The sequence below is a fragment of the Melospiza melodia genome, chromosome 15 (genome assembly GCF_035770615.1).
Source record: "Melospiza melodia melodia isolate bMelMel2 chromosome 15, bMelMel2.pri, whole genome shotgun sequence".
Taxonomy (NCBI): domain Eukaryota; kingdom Metazoa; phylum Chordata; class Aves; order Passeriformes; family Passerellidae; genus Melospiza; species Melospiza melodia.
Window position 1 is genome coordinate 12,138,001 of NC_086208.1, and position 21,358 is coordinate 12,159,358.

The following is a 21,358-nucleotide window of genomic DNA, read 5'->3' on the forward strand; positions in this document are numbered from 1 at the left end:
CATAATGTTAGTGCTTTCTTCCAATAAAAATCCACTACTGAAACAATGAAATTATTGTTTTCTGACTACTTCCATAAATGATATGACTCTGTGACACAGGTAGTTGTGGTGAGCCACACCAAGCTGGCATCAGAGGCTGTGTAAACCCCTCCAGGCCCAGCCTAGGGCATAACCCTGGCAGCAGAGCATGCTTGATTAACACCAATGGCACATGCTTGTGAGGAGAGGCAGGGACTCAGATTCGTTCTTGCAGCTGCTCTCACTGGGATTTTAACTCAGATACCTTAGTATGGAAGATTTTCTGCAGACAATTCTCTGCCTTCTGACCTTATTTTGAACATAACATTTTGTGATATACTGGCTTCACTAAGATACTCGCCTTATTTTCAAAACAGAAGAGCCTCATCTTCTTCCCCCAGTTCTCACATATATATATATTTTCTCTTTCTTTCCTACTCTTCTTCTTGCTGTCATGCAAAGCCACTTTGCTTTCTCTTTCTTTCCTACTCTTCTTCTTGCTCCCATGCAAAGTCACTTTGCCTTCCTCCTTCCCCTGCCTCACAAATACGCAGACACAAGAAAAATGTTGTAAATTTTACTTTACCTGAACACTCTCAGAAGGTGATGCAGCCACTTCTGATACAAGCTTTTCTTTTCTGTCTCCATTACCCTGGTCATCACACGTGCAGTCTTGCTTGAAGTATTTCCTTGGTGGAGGTTTGGGCTTTGATGATTTAGGTTTTCTAACGAGGATCTCTGATGACTTCTTAGTGTTTTGCAAGGCTCGACCGCCTTCACTACAGGTGGGAGGGGAATTTCTCCCTGAATTACTGGCAGAGAATGAGTAGAGCAGTCCAGGCTGCTGGGTGATTGGTACATCTACACTGTGTACTCTTGCTGTCAGGTCTGTGAGCTGGTGCACAGCAGCAGCAGGGGCACAGGCGGCCCGGGGGGTGCAGCTGCTGTCGCTGCTGGAGCGGGTCATGAGCCGCTGAGCCCTGCGGCTGCAGCAGCCCGTGCTCCTGTCCGTGTGCTTCTCACAGGGCTGCCTCCCGTGCCAGCTCAGCTCCAGCCTCTTGGCACCTGCACCAGGAACATGGACAAATGTCTGCTCAGTACAGGCAGAGTGCTTGCTTCTGATTCAGCTGATGAAATCTGCCCCTAAATATCATCCTTGGTGGATGCAAAGGAGTGATTTATGCAATGAAGGCTTGTACGGTCAAGAGTCAACAGCCAAGTTCCTGAACAACCAAATAATATTCTCCTTATACATAGGTATGTCAGCACTATCATTTTACTGATGATGACTGTTTCCTGTTGGTTCTTTAGAAGACACTCAAAGCAGTATCATTACTGGGAGACGTTATACCTGAGCTGGGCAAATAGCTCAAGCCATGACTGCATTTCCTCACAAAAAAAGGAATTTACAAGGTTTACCCCTAGGGCATCACCTTCATAGTTCTTTGTTGTCATAGTTCTGTCACCTACAGACAGTGGTTTGAAGAGCTCTAAGCAGGGCTTGTGAATTAGAGAGGATAAGCAACTGTGAGAGTAAGTTTGCACAAGAAATTTTTGTGGGTAATCAGACAGACTTGGTCTGTTCTCATCACTCTGGTAATGTATCATGGAGACGTGTTAGGAGGACTGTCCTGTAAGGTTTCCTCCTCTTTCTTTCTGCTTTAGGTCACTTGACTGTTTTCAAGGATTCTAATACAGTGTGTACTCATCCTTGACATCTTTTAAGTCAAAATTACCATATCTCAGTGAATGCATTTATTCCCTTACCTTCAGTACTCCATTGATGTCTCTCCTTTCCAAATCTGTTGCTTTCCACAGCTTGTGCAACAGCTTCTTTTAGCTGTTGTTCAGACACCTAGGAAATATAATGCCATTTTACTCTCATGAGGTGAGTTAATTGCACACCATTATATTTGCATATATCCCAGTATATATGAAGCATATCTATAGATATGCTCTTTTTAGTGGCAGTTTAGGTAAAATGGGACCTTTCAAAGGTAAATGTTCTTTTGCAGATTTCACTAGAAGTGGAGTCCTGGATTTACCAGTATAAGGTAACTCAATACAGCATAGTTAATGTAACAATTTAAACTTAATAATAATTTCTACAGTATTTGGTGCTAGGAAGGATTTTGTTGAAAAATCTTGCAGGAATAAAATACTTTACTTCAATATTAATTTAATTATAAATATTGGCAGGGCAAGATCTAAATTTTAATTACTGAAAGGTAGTGTATAAACATTTATTTCATTTTGGGGAGGCATGTTCCCTCTTTCAAATTATTTACTTATTATTGTAAATTCTTTCTTACATAAGAATTATGTTTTGGGTTATTCCTTAAATGTTATTTCTTTAGTTTCCTTATTCACTGCATAGAACCTCATGTAAGACTGTCACCAGTGATCTTCAAATCTTAAATCATTTTCCTTAAGAGAGTGCATATCTCAGATTTTTTTTTGTGTGGAGTGATGATCATAAAGAGATAAGCATCTTTGTAGTCAACATTTTTCCACCTGTGTTAGATCAGCATTTCCTCCCTCTTAGTTCTCAATACGTGCTATATTGAAATTCAGAAAGAGTACAGACTGTGCTACCTGTGGTTCAGGGTGTCTGCTAACAATGATTTGTACTGCACCAGGATCACAATGGCTCAGCACAGCATAAACTTCATTAAGGGTTGTATTTTGTACTGAAGTTTCATTAATTTCAAGAATTTCATCTCCACACCTAGAGAGATATTAAAAAAAAAAGATAATGTGAACAAAGATTTTTCTCCTGACCTCATCTTACTCATGTGAAAATATATTAAAAGCAAATTCATAAGGTCTACCTAATTAATTTTCTTACAGATTAAATCTGTCTTTCTGTCCTGTTACAGAAAATGGAATGGGAATGAGTTAGATGTCAAGGGGTTTTGATCTGCCATGTTGCATGCAACCTCTGAGCTTTCTGCATGTTCAGCTCTGCACACTTGGTGTTCTTTCTGCCGTCTGCAGCTCAGCTGTGGCTTCCACCTACACCTTCCTTTCCAGTTAACACTTCACTTCTCATGTCTTTATTTTATGTCAGTGCTATTTAAGGTCAGAAACGATGTTATCTTCCTGCTACATAGGTGAATAACCAGTTAAAAGAAAAATTCCAATGACAAACTCTCAAAATCTGCTAAACTGGATCTTTATTGATGAAATCAAAATTTGGCTCATATGGAAACTGAGATTGCCTTGCTCTGCTCTAGTTCTCGCACACATTAGGAGCCTGACTGGAGGCACTGATTTCCATCATACAAATATTCAAATCATTTAGGACTACAGTTCTTTCATCTAAAGCATTAGAGAGGAGGATTACAGAACACCTAAACTTAAATCAAAAATACTTCACTGAAACTGCTGTGGTCAGTTCCATTCTCAATATGTTCAACACTACTAGTTGATCAAAAATCTCTGAAAGTGAATTTCTACACTCTCACTAAAGCTCATTTCAGCAAATCTGTTTTTCTATTGGGCAAGAAGTGATAGAATTTGAGGAGCTAGTATCAGGAAAAAAATCGAGCGCTCAAACAAGCCAAGTTATGTGATGTGTTTAGGTATTTCCAAATACTTTCTCGTTTGGAGATCTCCTCCAGTAGTTTGTCTAATACCTTCAAAGTTAGCACAGCTTAGACAAGAGGAAGAGATTTCACTGGGTTGCTGTATTTCTGGAAATTCCACATATCCTGAAGACATGCTCCAACCCTGAGAATAGCACATGTGCCTTAAACCCCAAATTCCCAGAAATCAGTATTTCTTCCTGCTCAAATAGGTCAAAAGCAAACTCATAAAACAGATCAATGAGAGATTTGTAGCATAAGACAGCCAGCCTTTCTCATCCTACCTGAGTCTCCCATCCATATGTGCCACTGAGCCTGGCGAGAGGGTGTGAATAAAGATCCCTGAAATACACTGGAAGTAAGGGATGCTACATAACCCAATTCCAAGGCCAACACCTGGCTCTGAAAAAATCAATAATAATTGGAAAAACTCCATAAGAAACAGTCAAAGAAAACTATTGAAGAACCTTCTTAAAAATTAATTAAATTTAATTATTTTTTCTGCATGAACCAGAAGAAAAGGCTCGTGTTCATGAGTGTTGCACATTCAGTATTTGTTGCTGCTTCCACTGCATTTTTCTATACCTTTCTATTGTTTTATTGTGGGGTTGTTATGGGGGCTTTTGTCCCCCTCAGGATTAAAGTGTAACAGACACAATAGAATACAGTTTTATTTTGCAAAATATCTGTCAGATAGAAGAATTCAAATGACTTTACAAGGAGACAGAATAGAAAAAAATTAGGAGCTAAAATTAACAGGGAAGAAAAGCTAAAATTAAGGATATATGGCTACTGTTAGCTATATAATTTCAGTCTTCTTTCTGTTTTATATAATACAGCTGAAGACTTCTGTGAGTTTACCCTCTTGCTCTGGACAGTCACTGATGTCAGATCCCTGTGTGTTTGGTAAGTCACTGGTACCTCATAGAGGCTTTGCTTTGTTTGTTGCTCTGATGTTCCCATATTTAAAAGTTTATTTCATTGTGCCAGTAGTTGTTTATAAAAAGAAGATGATGACAGTTGGAGAGGAGGTGAAAGAACTACAAGAAGATGTAGATACTTATTTTATTTGGTTTTAAGCCTTTTCAAGAGTGAAATTAACTGCTTGCATAATTATGGGTAAAAGTTGCACAGTCTGCTTAATAAGAGGAATTTCTTGGCAAGAGCTTTACTCTTTCAAGTGAAGGATATGAATGTGACTCTAATGCTTGAGAGCAAAAACTCCTCAATGATTGGCTCTTGAGGACAGACGGTGCTCAAAATCCTGTTGTTGATAGATACTTGTTAGCACTGACAGGCAACAAGATATAATTTAGTGTATTAAAAAAACTTATTTCAGGAAAAGAATCAGGTTTGTGAGGAAAGACATTCACAGAGCAAATGAACAGTGGTTTGTCAGTCAGTGCTTTGTTGGCAGTGCTCAGTTAATGTCAGCACTCACCTTTGTTTAGGGTAACTTCCATTATGACCCTGTCATTGGGCTTTGTAGGATTTAAGGAGAATGCTCCATTTTCTGAGCTGAAAGAGCTGTTTTCCTTGGTTATGCATGTACTGGAGCTCAGTGACTGACACAGGAGGGGTGACTGACAGCTGGAAGCAGAATGAGGTGTGCTGAAGCTTGTCCTGACTGTCAGTGTCAGAAGACCCTTTTTGGCCTGCTGGAAAGAACAGACAGTGAGTGAATGGGTTGAGCTCACATGCACATTGTGTCTAAAACCAGAGGTTGTTCTGGAGGGAGAATACATAACCTTAAATTTCTGCAAAGCATCATAATGTGTTAATCCATGCATGGATTCTCCATTCAGTTCCAGGATTTCATCACCTGTTTCAAAAGAGAAAATTTATATTACTATTACTGTATTGTGCAATAAGTTACATGATATAATACATGCACTCCAAAAGACTCTTGCAAATGCAAAAATGGTTGCAGGTGTAAAAGTCACTTAGGGCTCATTTCAGCTTCAATCTGTCTTTCAGTCATTTTTTGGGAAGTGGGAAAAGGGAGAGAAGAGGTATTTCCCACCTTCTTGTAGCCTCCCATCAGCAGCAGCAGCTCCACCAGGAAAGATGGTTTTGACATAGATGCCTATTGGTCCATAAATGCTGTCTTTACCACCAACGATACTGAAGCCCAAACCCTAATTTATGAAAGGAAAAGTGTGTGAGAACCCATGTTCTGTTCTCATAATAGTTCATTTGCAGTCTCTTCTGCATTACCTACATGGGCAGTCTTGTCAGTGGGGTAGTATAACACATGAAAAAATAGTGGTTTTTTTCTGCTGCCTGTAGTAAGTGTAAATGGGAATTTCAGCAGAATCCTCTCATGTTTTGCTTTTTTGTTTGTTCCAATCAATTAATCCACATTGCATGCACATAGCAAGGAGTCTAAATGATTTTTTAAATGTTTTCTTGGATATGAACTGGCGGCCCAAAAGTAGCAACCTGCAGTCACTTCTCTGCACATTGCAGATCACATTTGTGACATGAAGTAAAACTCAGAGTAAATCAACAGAGCCAGTCTTACCTTCCCTTGTCCTTTCATCAATACAATGTTTGAAATCACTGAAGCCTGTGAGCCGCAGGATGTGTGCACAAGTTGTGCTGTACTTAGGGATCTGGATGGCCTTGAAATTGCCTGTGAACATTAAAAAACCAACAAAACCAACAGTTTTCTTTTATGCATAAGCAGTAATTCTTGAACATACATTGCAGCAACTTGTTAATTTATAATTTTCTTCCTTGTAACTGATTGTACTAAAAAATATCCTTGCAATTTTCATAATCTATTCGTTATTCAGAAAATCTCTGCTCACTGAATTGGTCCTGTAGGGACTAAATTGGAGAAAAATTGGGATGTTGGTCCTTGAAGTGGTGAAATGGTGTAGAAAGATATATTTGTGCTCTGGCTTGAGTCCCCAAGCCAAAACCTATTTGTGGTCACTAGGGAATATAAACAAGTATTATAGTTTTTGCCTTCAAGAACTGAACTAGAATCAAGACATTCAAAATCTTTCCTTCATCTTGTGGCTAAAAACTTTATCTTGGCACATACCAAACCTGTTTTCAGCATTTTCCCCAAAATATGAATTTCTGCTGGATTTCCTAAATTCAGCCTCTGAGATTTGGCCCATTTTAATAAACTTTTAATTAAATATTTAGTGAAATATTTAATGAAAACCTCCTATTTCAACACGGAATTGGGTATACAAGATAATTTAAGCACTGACAGAAGTCATTACCCAAAACTAGCTATGCATGAAGTTCAGCAGCGTCAGGGTTAATTGCACTTATTACATATCTGAGAGAGTTCAACACTCTTTTTTTCTCTTTTTTTAATGCAGCAAAGTGAAACTAGCAGGGATTGAAGAGTGAAAAATCAGCCAAAATTATTGCTTCTGCATATGTGAGAATCTCAATTTTGACATGAAAACTGGTTTATCTATTCCACATGAGATTTGGAATGGGACTAAGAAGTGAACAGGTATGCAACACCAAAACCACACTCTCCAGAATGCATTCCTCTGTCTGACCAGGGTGACTGTTTATTCTGGTATGAGTCTTCTGAATCTGAAACTGGAAATTTTCAAATTTCCTTTGTTTCTGTGTGAGAAGGTGTATTTTTTATTTCTGTTTGTGGTGGGTAGCAATACCCAAAGCCAGGATGCTGCCGAGGAGCCTCTTCAAATGGGCAGCCATGCAGGAGCTTTGAGGAGAAGGAAAGCCAGTGAATCCCTGAGGACCTGTCTGTGCACTCAGGCGTGGTTTGGTTGGGTTTGTGCTCTGGTTTGCAACCTCCTTATTCCTGTTAAACCCTTGGGTCCCTCAGGGTTGGTGATGGGCCAGGAGAAGGCAGCGAGCAGCAGGGAGGGAGGTGGGAGATGAGTGTGAGGAGCTTTGCCTCCATCTCCTTCTCCACGTCTGAGTCTGGGGACCATAAATACTTGAAACATTTCCCAACATCTCATGGATCAGTTGGCATCTATCTGGAGAGCACCTGAGCCAGTCTCCAGCCTCCTTTAACAGGTGTTTAAATCTGTCTCTTTTAGTGAGAGCCATGGTCAGTCCATACCCACTTGTGGCCATGGCTGGGCCAGTGGGGCACTGGGGCTCAGAGTGGGGTGGTGTAAACCACCCTTGGGAATTTAGCCACACCAAAGAACCTGCTGGGCAATGGGAAGGAGAACATGGAGAAATGGCACGGAGCCAACAGAGGAGATGTTGGGGGCAGAAAGCAGAGGAGGCAGAGTGACCATCGCCCTGGCAGGGCCTGCAGGACAGAGGGATCTGGCAGGATGCGCCATGGTCGTGCAGAGAGCCCTGTTGGGGACAGCACCGTGTGTTCCTCGGGTGTCTCTGTGGCACTCACCGGGGCTCTCCCTGCAGGGCAGTCCAGCTGCTGTGACAGCGATTTTCGGCCGGCGTGGAGGCCGTGGGGCGGGCGCTCCCTGAGGGGCCCAGCTCTGCGCGGCGCCGGGCCCTCCACAGCCCCGGCCCAGAGCGGGCTCGCACCTGAGGGTGGGCAGAGAGCCCAGTTACTGCACAAGGCTTGGACAAACAGCACAGGCATGTTAGGCAAATGTTACCCAGAAATGGTTTTCCCTTTGTAAATCTCGTTGAGAAGGCACCGATGTTTTCAGTTGTCACTTTGGCGACAGTAATTAGTGTTAAATATGGTAAAAAGCATGCATTCCCTACCAAAAATGTGTTGGCCTGTTTAGAATACACCATTAAAAAAAGCCCCAAACCATAAAATGCAAACCTTATGCACCAAACTGGGATGCAGGATGTTGTGAATACAGCAGCTGATGATTTTATGCATCAGCAATTCTTAGCTAAGGATCCCAGAATAAATCTGGATAACATTCAACATTTCTTTTAGCACCGTAGTACCATCACACAATGGGGTGATCTGCACCCCTTGAGTATTGCAAGAAAACAGATTATTGCTCTGCAACTTACTGGTGGAGTTACTGCGAGTCCGCTGGCATGCAGCCTTACCGTGCAGAAAACCATTCTGTATTTCCAAAGGCCTGTCCTTACGTGTTGGTGCTTCCTAAAACAAACAAAACAAAGAAAAACCCAACAAAAAAAAGCCATGGCTATGCAAGAAACTTCCAAAATGATCTATTCTTAAAAACCAAATTTCTTCTAATTTGGCTTGCAGAGATTTCAGCCTGAATCTAAAAAAAACATGGAGCGAAATTCATTATTTAAAATAAATAGGAGGATAAAGGGGAATGAGGCTGAAATTTTGCTATAAAAATTATTATAACGAAATAATAACATAGAAATAGTTCAGATCCTTAGACAAAATGAACAGAAAATTAATTGAGCATGCCCAGTTGGTCCAGACAGATTGATGGATGAGTAAGATATAGCCATGTTTATCTAAATTCTGGAGGTAGCTGATACTTTTCAGGTACTTAAGCACCTTAGGGAGGTGTTACATTTAAGAGGAAAAATTCTTAATCCCATTTTATGCAATGGTGGATGGGTGTCTAACTTCTGATTCAGATGGATGTTTTTTAGTAAAAGTGCAATCTGAGCATTCAGAAACCTCCAAGGACTAAGTTTAACAGCTTTTGAAAAAATCAGTAACTTCCAGTTGGAATTGCCTGTTGCTTTTGAAAATGTGGCCCCTAATTCTAGCATTTAAAAACTTGTAGATTAAACATTCAGCTCTCTAAATGCAGGTTTTTAGAGCTGTTAGAAAATAAGTACATGATCACATCTGAATGACAGTTGATTTTAGGAATAATTTCTGGGTGGTTCCTGCAAGTCCTGATTCTGATCCTGTTTCTGTGACACAATTGTTTTGATCCTGAGGGAATCCCAGTTAAAGGAAGAAAATTATTAAATACAGACACCATATGGAAACTGATATAAATAAAACAAAATGCCAAATTTTTGCTCAGTGTAATTCTGCAGGAGCTGAGACAGGAGCAGTGTCAGAGCACGTTCAGGAGTTCTGTTTGGCGATACAAGGCCTATGGAATGCTAATTTTCCTCTTGGACAGCAGGTGGGGGTATTGCCAAGTAGCAAAATCCTACTCGGGCTTTTCCCTTAGGGAACTCCTCAGAATTAGAAACATGGAGAAGATCCTCAAAGATGAATTTTGGAAATGATTTTGCAGTGTTTTTCTTGCCAAGCTAGCTAGCTTGAAAATTCTTTGCTATTAACTATGGATGCTAGATTCACAGAACTATTTGTTACAGGGCCTGCTCTCTATAAATCCCTTCTCTGGGATTTATGGATCTTCCCTTAAATCCATTTCTGCCTTTCTTCTAAATGGAAAATTAACATTGGCAAGCTGTGTGTTTCTAAAAGAAGGGTTTGAACAGCCCTTGCTAGAGTTTCCCAGAGCCTTGGCCTCCCCACAGCCTCTGTTTATCTGGGAAAAAACTATGCTGAAAATCACCAGAGTCTGACCACAAGAGGTTTTGGGTTTTGTCATGAAAGGCAAAACCATCTTCAAATGTCTGATGAGCAAATTCCCTCCTCTCTAAAGTAAATGTCCCATCACCCCACAGTTGCTCATGCTTACTTTGTGAGCCATCATGATGTTCACCAGCCGTGTTGGTGGGGGAATGAGAGACTCAGCCTCCTTTCTGGGCAGGTCTTTCAGTGATTGTACATTTAGTGCTAACAGTTCATCCCTTGGGCTCAGACAACCATCCCTTAAAGGAAAAAAAGAATCATTTGTATATTATTTGACGCAGAATAGTATACCCCTGTTCCATGTGCTACCTGTCTCACTGTCTGAGGAGTCAGCTGCAGTTCCGCCTCTGCCTTGACCTGGGCTGCCATGAGGTACCTGGGCATGTGATACTCCCATCCCCTGCTAGGATTTTTCCCAAATTTTGCTTTGCTGCTCTCTTTTGCCTAGTCCTGGTGATCACTGGCTGCCTGGTGATCACACAGCTGACATTCAGGCAAGACATTCCTCCCTTCTCTCTGTCTTGCGCTGAAAAATTGATCAAAGACTACATTTACTTCCTGTCAGGAACCTTGACTCACATTGCTTTCCAGTGTCCTTGTGGGACTGATGCCAGCCTACACTGCCCTTTAACAAGGAATCACCATTTGAATACCTGATGTTACGTACACTCTCTCTTCTTCCAGGTTTTATTTCTTGGTGTAATTGAGCAGCATAGATCACTGAGTGGTCACAGTTCTATTTTTCTACAATCTTGACCTGTGTCTCCAACTGGAAGCAATGTAAGAAAAGATTCCCAGACATCATTTCTTTTCTCTGGAACTGAGCTCAAGGCATAGCTTGTCACAAAAAGCTGGTTGTGCAAACTCTGTGCAAACAAATGTCTCTGTAATAACTTGCTAACTCCACATGTACTTTACCTGTTTGCTGGGCCCTCAGCAGGCACATGGCTGCCTGTTAACCCTTTCCAGAAAGATGCACATCTCGGGCTCCTGGAGAGCTTCATTCCCAAGCTGCTGTTCCCTGATGTTGAGCACAGCCTGCAGATACAGCTGTCCTGATCCAGAAGATGAGAATTTGCATGAGCAAAAATGTTCTTAAACTGTTAAAAGTTACTTACACTTATTCTGAACCTTTTTAAGAAAGGCTTAGAACCAGGTTGCCTCCCAGGAGAACAGGAGCCTTTAACACTGTCCATTTGAGAAAAAACAATGGTGTTATAGAGTCAGTGTTTTACAGAAGTTATTTTCCTTAGGACTTCAGTGGCTTCTGGCTACAAGAGGGAAGAATTACAATATAGTGTCCCTTTGCATGAGGGGAAGAGAACAAATAACAGACTTCTCATAGTAACTGGGTAGACTTTGCCTATGCTAACTATTGTAAGAATAGACAGGGAGGAAAATAAACACATGCCAGAAAATTAAATGCTCTGGAAAACAGAAGAGGTCTGAATGGAAAATAAGTAAAATAAGTGTATACAAAACACTAGACGCTCCACCCCTGCTGCTGACTTGTTAAGTGGGGGCAGGGGACCAGAGAGGTCTGCAGCAGTGGAAAATTTTTTGTCCACTCCAGACTAGTTGAAATTGCTGTAGTCTGCATTGCATCTGGAGGACTAATTGTAAGCATATCTTTAATGCAGTTATGAATCATTAACACAGGGCCATTCAGAAGGAGTAGTGCTTTGAGACATATATGGAAAGCAAAGAATGGAGCAACTGAGCACATGAAGCACAACACATTTGACTAGGAACTACACTCCTGTGGCACAAATGTGAACACCTAAAAATTTTAAAGAGACAAGGAAAGCTGGAAAGTTAGCACACAATTTATTTTCCATTTGCTTAGTATTTCTCCTGATTGAAGAGAATCATTCATTTCTCCCTTATTCTGCTCCCAGCTGAACCCACCTCCTCTGCCCTCGCCAGCCTCTCCATACTCCACAAAGTGAAGAGGGCTCTCAGTGTATCCTGGATCCAGGCTTGTTCCCAAGAGATTTGTGTGACTGAGGTATAGATTTCTGAAGGGGAGGCAAATTTCATATGTTAGGACAGGCCACAAAACATAACAGTGGTCAACTGTCTGTGTTGCTCCCAAGGCCCCTGGTCAAAGTGCATAAACTATTTCCAGTAATCTGTAGTCCTCTGAGAGCACAAGGAAAGCTGTGTAGCCACTTTCACCATCAGTAGGGCTTCATTTCCTCCCTAGGCAGAGCTCATCCAGCCCTGAGGATGAGAATCATTGTGCTGCTTCACCAAAAATCAATAGGTATTGCATCATTCCTAACTGACAGCAAACACAAAATGCAAATTACAGCAATGTCAATAGAGGTTATTATCTTTCAGGCTGACTGCCGAAGCCTGGCTCCCATTCTGAAACCTGCCAGAGTGAATCTAAGGCTGTGAATGAATGAAATATTTAACTTGGGCCCTGGGCTGAGTTCAGTAGGTAATGGATAAGGGCTACACTTGTATTGACTGACTCGTTAACTCTGTGGGTTTGCTTGCATTCCAGATTGTCTGCCTTTGATGAGGAGTGTCTGAATTTCACGAAGCCTTTTTTGTTCCTGAAGAATTTTTCTGGTGAGTAATATGTTGGTAAGGATATAAGCATGGACAGAGTTCTATCTTAAACCAGTTGGCTTGAACTGTAATATTAGTTTTGGAGCTTTTATATTTACTTTTCACCCAAGATAAATATCTTGGGAAATGCTTACTTGAAACCAGGATTACATTATGTTCTTTTTTTTTCATGATCTTATGGCAGTTCTTTGAAGTCTTCGGCATGGTAACAAAATAAAGATTAACATTCTGATGCCTTAAAATTTGAGATCTTGAGTAGCAAAAAATGTGAGTTCCTTTTCTGTTTGTTTGCACTGTCCTTTATTTCAGGCATGATTATGACATTAGAGGTCAGATTCTGCATACATGGAGCATCCACTGAAACTCACAGGTTTTTCAATAAGATGATGTGCTTGTTGTAAAACATGAGAGGTGTAAGATAGATATTAAAGGCAGGAAATTATTCTGCCATTTGGCTGAGTATTTCTGAGATGTCAGCTGCTTGTGTACTGGGGCTGTTGTGAAAGAATAAAGGTATTTAAAACTCAGTGTTTAAGAAAGTAATTTTCTTCCTTTTTACCTGTATTCAGAATTCAAGTTTGGACTTGCCAGCTTCTCTTCTTAGGAATCCCTACTCTTGTGAAATGCTCCCTTGAAAGATACACATATCTTCTCACAGACACCTGTCAGACACACACAGACAACTTTGCACAGCTGTTCTCCACACTTCATTTTATTGATTTTCATTGGCCTTTTCAGACTGTTCCCAGCTCATCTCTGATAAAAGCTGAGTCTGCCTTTCCTATAGCTTGTTCACATTAAATAGCTACTGTGTTCATCCTGCTTATAAATATCCTCCTAATTAATTGTCCAAAAGTGTTGTGTCTCTGCCCAGTTTCACAGGACATCACAGAGAGCAGTGGGTTTGGCTCTGAGGTTTTTCATTGCAACACTGTGAAAGTCTTTTGGGGAAGAGATTGTATTCTGTACAATGGGACATGTGCCAGGCTGGAAATTCTGGGTTTTATTGGAACATCCATATGAAACATCACCAAATATAAACTGATATGAAGATTTTTCCAAGAACTGTGAGTTGCATGCACTTAGTCACCAGGAAAGTAGAGGTTAAATCCCTTGTACACAGCAGAAAAATCCTGGGAACAATTTTTGTTTAGATTTGTAGTCATATTACCCAGTTGGGATATATTTCAAATTAGCTCTGTGTCTCAATCATTGCTGCAATTCATTTAGGTGAATTACTTAAAAAAATAAGTTTTTATTGGTCTATGGACATGTGGCAAATATCTGTATGTTGTCAACATCTGTTGGGTCCTGGATATAGATCATGATATTCATATCCAAGTTATTGCAACATGACAGAAAATTAATAAAAGCTGTTCTTCAGAAAAATAAATGTTTGACCAATTCTTGTGCGCACAGTCAATTTGCTTTGGGTTTAGTTCTTTAATATTTTTTCCTGTCTCTGATTATTTTATGCATAGAGATACTACTGATGGTTCCAAGAGTAAAGACAGTATTTATTTTTACATCCTTTTCCTTTTTAAAGGATCCTTTTATTTGTTCTGTTTGTTTTGAAGGGGGATTTGTTGGTCTGAATACAGTGAGTACTGAAAATTTGCTAAAAGAAGGTTGTCAGATTTGAGGCAGGGGAAGGTGGATCCTGGTCAGCCTTGTCTCTTCATTATTAGAATATATATTTAAACATATATTTTTCTGCCAGTGAATAAACTTTCTGCTTTTTCTTTCCAGCACGTCAGGACTCTGAGGAAACTTTTATCTGCATTGTATGTTCCACTCAAAGCAAAATTTGTATTTAAACTGAGTCTGCTTGGCTGAAAGACAAAAAGTAAAGGACTTTAAGAGCCTTCTGGAACGTTACACAGGTGAGAATAGATTAACTTTTCTTGTGTTTTTTCTGGAAAAATAATTGGTACATCCAGGCCAACTCTCTCTTCCTGTTACCATTTTTTGTCATCCAAAATGTGAAGCTTCTGAGAATGTTTTTTATCTGCCATTTAAAAGATTCTTTTTTCCTTCATGCTTTCATTAGACATTTCTAACCCAGAGTCCCATCTCAAAACATCTAATTCCAGATGTTGTTTAGAAATAAGGGTAACCATGGCATCTGTGGAAAACTGAAAAACTTTTGTGCACTCTTAAAGTAAGACACAGTAGTTAGATTGTCTGAATTGAAATGTTATACAAGGCTAGTTCAAGTAAGGTCTTGGACTCAGTTAACCAAGTGCATGACAATGAGCTAATTGACTGCTGGTTTAAAAAAAAGGAAAAAATAAAAGGAAAAATATATCTAACAGCAGGACAATAATTTATTAAAATATTTAGCTTTTCTGGTCTTTCACAGTCTTATGACTGTGAAATGGCTGGGATTTCTGAGAGAATATGATCTTTGGGGACTTTCTTCAAGGAGAAATTTTTTTCTGCCTCAGTTCTGACAGAAAGGGCCAGAGTCTCTCTGGCATAAACTCACTCCACTGGCTCTGATGTATCCTAGCCCAATGCCTTGGTCTTTTAAAATATTTATAGAAGGTGTAATTCATTTTCCCAGCAGCATATTCCCTTTGAAACCAGTAAAATGGCAGAAGCTGGAAAGCCAGGATGATGCAGGGAGCAGGGCATGAGATCAAGCCGTCCCTTTGACAATTCAGCACAGCAGATGTTACAGAAGAACCTTTTCCCCTGCCATCTGCCATTTGGTGTGTTTTCCTGGGAGCCTTTGCTGGCCTGCATTTTGCACCACATGCTGCATTAATGGAACAGCTCCTCTCCCAGCTTGCTCTGAGGATGACCTGGTGATGGGCACCAAAAGCAAGAAGGCTGGGCAGACAGAAAGAGAGAAGTGTGAAAACTGAATAAATACATAAATATCTAAATAAATATAGTCTCTTCTCCTGGCTTTGGTTTTCCATCCTGCCTGTGGGCTTGTGTTTGAAACATTACAGTCTGTTGCCATAGCACTTGTCCTGGTACCAAAGGGCCAGCTAACTGGTGTTTGCATCAAGGCAAGTTAATAAAATTATATTCTGCTGATGACCAAAGGAGAAAAATTACCTTTTGCTTTTTCCCTTTTTCAAGCAGAGAGTCAGGGACTAAAGGAAAAAAGGGATGCAGAAGTTTCTAGAACTAAGTAAAGCCATGCAGTCAGGTCAGCTCAGTTCCCGTATTTATTTAATCAGAATTCAACCCTTTTCTATTCTAGTTTATTCTAGATGATATTTCATCCCTGCTACCAGCCCCACTGGTAGCTCTCAGTGCTTCCTGGGTTTTAGGGAGTGTTGGGAAGATGTAATGGAATGCTTCTTGGAGTAGTAGACGTGCTTCTTGCAGCAGCTCTCACACTCAGCAAAGCCTGCTGTTCTCTGAAGGAGATGATATCATCTATTCCTGCCCAGTTCTCCAACAACTGGAGTGATTTCAGTCTGAGCAGGCAAAGACATCTTCTACAGTATTTGCTGTGTCCATGCTCAGGGTATCAGATACTGATTACCATTTCTTTGGTTTCTTTTCTTTCAGGCCTTGTGAAAATTGCTGATTTTGTGAGAAGCAAACTGTAATGGAGATCTGCTTGTTTATACATAGACCAGCTGGCAGTCCAACATACCATACCATACCAGATCAAGCACTACTCATCTCAGAAAGTGTCTGAACAAGTGACACCAGGGTAACCCTGGGCCTCTAGACACAGCAAGTAATAGTCAATATAAGTGAATGGTGGGCCACAGAAGCCAAATGAATTAAAAGACAGTTCATCTGCTCTCATTGCTGACAGAATATTAGAGGAGGAATAAAAAAATCTATTATTTAGTCTTGCAACACTGATTTGCTAATAATTTATTGCTTATGGTGTATCCCATGCAGTCAGCAGAGTATGGCTCAGAGAGGCACTTATGGTGAAAAAAAGGAATTTGCATTTTGAATACTGATGTTACAGGTTCCCCTTACTCTGGAGAAGAAATACACAGGGAGCATTAAATCATGCAGCACTTTTAGGCATTCTTCTCTCCTTCCTTGTGACAGCAATATTAAGTTGTTCAGTTCTGTGGGAGTTATTAACACCTTCAGAGTCACGCTTAGGGCTGGAGGTGCTGGAAAGGAGAAGAATAATGGAATATCCTCAAAAACACCACAGAAAGAATGGAATCAATTTTCTTGAACAAAGACAAGGATTCTTCAGCTCTGAGTCACACATCATGATTTTCTGAAGTGTCACATTTAGATGGAGGAGAGAGAATTACACTGGGACATGAAAAAATGCCTGTTTGACTTCTTAAAGAGAGAAGGCTTAAGCTTTGTAAGACATGTGGTACAGAAGATTGTTCTGACAGGCTTGTGCTGTATGGAAGGTAGAGATCACTGCTTTCATACTCCAGGAGAAAGCCTCAGAGGCACAGGACAGGGTTGGTGTGGCTGTTACCAATGTTCATCCTACTTAGCAAGCCAAGATAAGACTTCAGAATCACTCATTGATCCGTGACTCTGAAAGGTATGGAAGATTAGCAAGTAGCATTTGAAGAGGTTTAGATTGCTATGAGAGCTCTGGAGTGGGAATTTAATGGTACTCATACCCTACAGCAGCACTAAGCAACCCCAATGCTGCTGTGAGGGACTGAGCTGCTGACTAATTTATGTCAGCATCCTACACATGCTCTTCAGTGACACTGATGCTTCAGCCTAAGAGTGGATTTATATCCTTAGGAATTCTATTTTATATGTGAAAAGGCATTGTGGGACTTACTCTGTTCCTCAGATCCCTATTTTAGCTGTTTGCCAGCTATAAAAGCAAACAACCTAAACTTCCAGTCTGAGATAAGATACTGAGGAGTTGCATGTGGATATGGATCACAGCAGTAATTGGAGCCCTCACACTTGAGAGATGTGCAAGGAAATAGACTGTGGCAGCTGACACAAACCTGAGTGCTTCAGCTTTTGAAAAGAAAAGATGGGGAGTGCACAGAGGCCAGCTCCTTCACTCAGACACATCAGCAGGGTGCTTAAGGACTGTTTCCAAAAAGGAGGAATCGGAATGGTTTTGCAGGGGACTGAGTGAGTTTTGGGACTTGGGTCTTGTTTTCTGTCAGAATGCAATAGCAAGTTGGTTTGGTTTTGTCTTCCTGCAGGGACTTTGTCAAGAGTGGAAACACCTTGATTCATCCTGCTGTGGTCTTTGTGATGCAGGACATGCTGTGGTCATCATCAAGGGTAAGGGGAGATTCTGATTTTCAGTACCACTTGTGCCACTGTGTGTTTAGACATAGATGTCTAATTTTAGCCAACATATATTTTATTTTATATAAAATAAAATAGAATATACAAGGACAACTATTTAGGTGAAAGAATCAGTTCTTTCAGGTAAGCATGTATCTGCACAGATAAGAGGCATAAGGTAATAAAGGAGATGCCAGGATGACACTTGCAGTGAGGTCCCTTTTACACATCACAGCAACAGGTAGAGAGAAAGTGGAAAAATTAGGCTATCCTACTGAAAGAACTTTCTAAAGCCATCTAAAATATATTACTCAGACTGAAAGGTTGTTCAGATTGTTTGGGTTCACATAGCTGATTAAAAAATAGCATTTTAATATGAGGCTCTTAGACTTTTCACATCTCTAGGAAATGTGACATCTCTGGTGGTTTTAGAGCCATCACTACCTTCTCCCTGAATAAGAGGGAAAGAGCATCTGCCTACTGAATCTCCTGTGTCTGACACAGTATTAATACAATTCATGCTTGCCTGGCTTGTGAGATATCATGGTATCACACTACAAGAGCGCTTTGCTACAGTGACGGGTTTATATTTTGAGCTGAAGAGTCTCTTGCAGACAGAACACGCCAGCTGTACTTGTCTGAACACTGACAGTGGCCTAGAGGCACTGATTTCAGCAGGCTGTGCATCAGCAGAGTGCAACAGCACAGCAGGGAAGCCAGTATATTTTCATGCCTTTTATGCAGAGCAGGAACACTGCAGGTTCATAGGCTCTGAAAAAGCCAAGTAGAACACTAAGTTCCTGAGAAATAGTAATTAATCCATTTAGGAACTACTGCAGTGGGAAGCATTACAATACCCAGCACGAGTTGCCTACCTTGGTGAGGAACTTTCTTCTCGTGTTGTTGCAGTTCTCATTTGCTGCAGCTTTGGACTGGAGGATGCTGGTGACCACACGTGGAGGATCAGGTGGGCTGTCCTCTGCCTCTGCTGTGTATGGCAGCTGAGTTCTGGGACAGCAGTTAAAATCCTCTTGACCCCAGCTGGTAGAGCTCTCCAATGGATCAGGGTATTTCTCATCGGGACTCGACCCATCATCGCTGGTTTTGGCATTGCAGAGTATGAGGGATCTTGAAATGGAGCGAAACTTTCTTGACTTCCTGTTCCCAGCACTGTTCTTTTGATCCATCTTCAGAGAGCTGCTGCTCTTTTTCCTATCATTCTCCCATTTATGTGGCATGATACTTTCAGTAGTTTTCTCTGCTTCTGCGGTGCTAAATATCCTTCAGGAAAGGAAATATAAAAGTAAGTTGTAATATACCCTACTTTCTCCCACTTAATAACCTACGCTACTGGAAAGCCCTAATGAATAAATCGAATCAACAGAGCCTTTCAGTCTGAGAACAGCCACGTGATATCTCATGACTTGCTAATTCTGCTTCTGTGCAGAGCTCTCCTAGATCCTCCTTCACCTTTTCATTCTCTTGCCATGTTACCCCAGCAGAGTGGAGTGCTTTTAATAAATGTTTGTGATGCTGCCATTGTCTGCTTGCTTTAAGCATCTGCTGAATTTGCATGTTGAAATCCCAAATTGAAAAGGAAGATACTGTAAAAGCATTGCTCTATCCTCCTAATATTATTTGGAAAGAAGAAGCTCCTTCTGAAGTTTGATTCATGAAACCACTATAATTCAAAGAAGATTAATCAAATTGTCAACTCTAAATTTTCTGCCTGGCACATCTGAGTTGTAAGTGGTTTAGCAAAAGTCGATCTTAGCCTTGAGAGAGTAAGGGATGTCAGGCTGCCATAAAGCTTCCACCTTTGCAAACCAGAACTCACTTTAGACTGTGCATTTAAGAGTAACAGAGGGATCCAGTGAAGCACTTAAGATGTGAATATCTGATTAGGGATTGAATTCTATAAAGGAATACACCTCCAGTACATCAATCAAAAAGTGTCCTATTACAGAAATGGTTTATTTCAGCACATGATTCAACATATAAAATTAAGATAAACTGGAAAAAATATATACAATCAAAATAGACCAAAATTTGGAGCTTTTGCAAAATGAGTAACATAATGAGCATTTTAAGATAACAAAGTAGTTAAAACTCTCTCAAAAAATTTTTCTAGAAATGCTATGGTAGGTATGTGTCAGCTTAAACATTCAACAAGAGGATGTCTAAATTAATTACTTTGACTCTCTCACCTAAGTTCTATCATAATATTTACTACACAAACTTTTCTATTCTCCTCACAGAACCTAACTGATACCAGTGTTGCAATTCTAGAGAAGATACCGATTGAAATGTAAGTACTTGCATAAATCAAAGATGCTGTAGGTGTTATACACAAAACTGAAAATCAATGTAGTTTGAAAAGCATTTTCAGGTATCCTATTGAGAGAAAAAATTGTCCATTGCGCTGTTAACTGGGTTGTTGCATTTGGTTTGGGTTTTTTCCCCTGTTTCTATGCAGAATTAAGAAGATATGTATATATGCACTTTGTACCTGAAGTTCCACTGGTGATACAGACAGAAGGAAGGCACATTTTCTAAAGGCTCCTTGCAGCCACAGTAATAAACACAGGCCTACAAACTCAGACCAAGCCGGGATAATAAATCCAATTCAGCCTGGTAATAAAGCTGCAGGATTATTTTTCTAGGGGTTTTTTTCCTTATACAATTAAACAGGAAGAACAAAAGCAGATGATAAACACTATGCCACTGAGCATCTGCCTAAAGGAGCTACATGGCATTGCTGGAGAAATTCACAGTTCAGCATGAATCTGAATTTGCTTGAATTTGTAAAAACAAAATAATTTTCAGGTGCATCCAAGATGTCCCAGGGAGAAGGATGTTTATTTGTGCAGTCTTTTTTGGTGTTTTTGGATAGGTAATGCTTCTTCAGCTTTCCATCATATTTTCTATCACACCAGTCCTATTATTGCTCAGCCCTTATGTCTTTTTTCCCCAAAACAAATCCCTAATGCTTCAGAAACTTGTTCCCTGATTAGTGGAACTCCAGGGATTTCCTTGCAAGACACTATTTAAGGACAAAGTTTGAAAGTAGCAAGAATATGTCAAGTTCCTCAAAGCTGGAGTGCTTCCTGCCCCTCTCTGTGTGTCTTGGGGATCCTCTCTGCTCCTGTGAGAGTCTGACCCTGCTGGATTGGAGCAGGGGAATGGAGGTCACTGGGCTCCCAGCCTCCCTGACATTGGCATGGGGGAAGCTTTCAGGGTCAAACTGGACTTGCATATTCTCCATCCCCTTCAATTCACAGAACATTCTACTTTTTTCTTTTTTTCAGAGCAGCCTCTCTTATGAATGATGAGTCTGGTGTGATTGAGAGCTGCCCAGCAGCACAGCCACGCTCTCTTCCTGTGACACAGAGCACACAAATGTAAGGTTTGGAGATCTTGTTTGTGACTTTTTAAAAATGCACTTTTTAGTGTTTTGATAAGCCTAAAGCCCTAATCTATAATCATATACATGACCTAAATTTTTGAACTT

The 21,358-nt window shown here is 40.5% G+C and overlaps 1 protein-coding gene across 1 annotated transcript in view; it reads right to left on the minus strand.

Moving 5' to 3' along the window:
• IL16 (interleukin 16) overlaps positions 1-21,358 on the minus strand; it is a 39,690-nt gene that overhangs the window by 7,067 nt on the left and 11,265 nt on the right. The window contains exons 3-15 of the mRNA XM_063169818.1: positions 18,723-19,128; positions 10,963-11,099; positions 10,151-10,283; positions 8,565-8,658; positions 7,972-8,114; positions 6,130-6,240; positions 5,629-5,743; positions 5,354-5,427; positions 5,047-5,260; positions 3,890-4,007; positions 2,614-2,746; positions 1,786-1,873; positions 605-1,083 (exon numbers count right to left, since the gene is read on the minus strand). Of these exons, the coding sequence (XP_063025888.1) occupies positions 605-1,083; positions 1,786-1,873; positions 2,614-2,746; positions 3,890-4,007; positions 5,047-5,260; positions 5,354-5,427; positions 5,629-5,743; positions 6,130-6,240; positions 7,972-8,114; positions 8,565-8,658; positions 10,151-10,283; positions 10,963-11,099; positions 18,723-19,128 (2,245 nt within the window). The remainder of the gene's footprint in view (positions 1-604; positions 1,084-1,785; positions 1,874-2,613; positions 2,747-3,889; positions 4,008-5,046; positions 5,261-5,353; positions 5,428-5,628; positions 5,744-6,129; positions 6,241-7,971; positions 8,115-8,564; positions 8,659-10,150; positions 10,284-10,962; positions 11,100-18,722; positions 19,129-21,358) is intronic.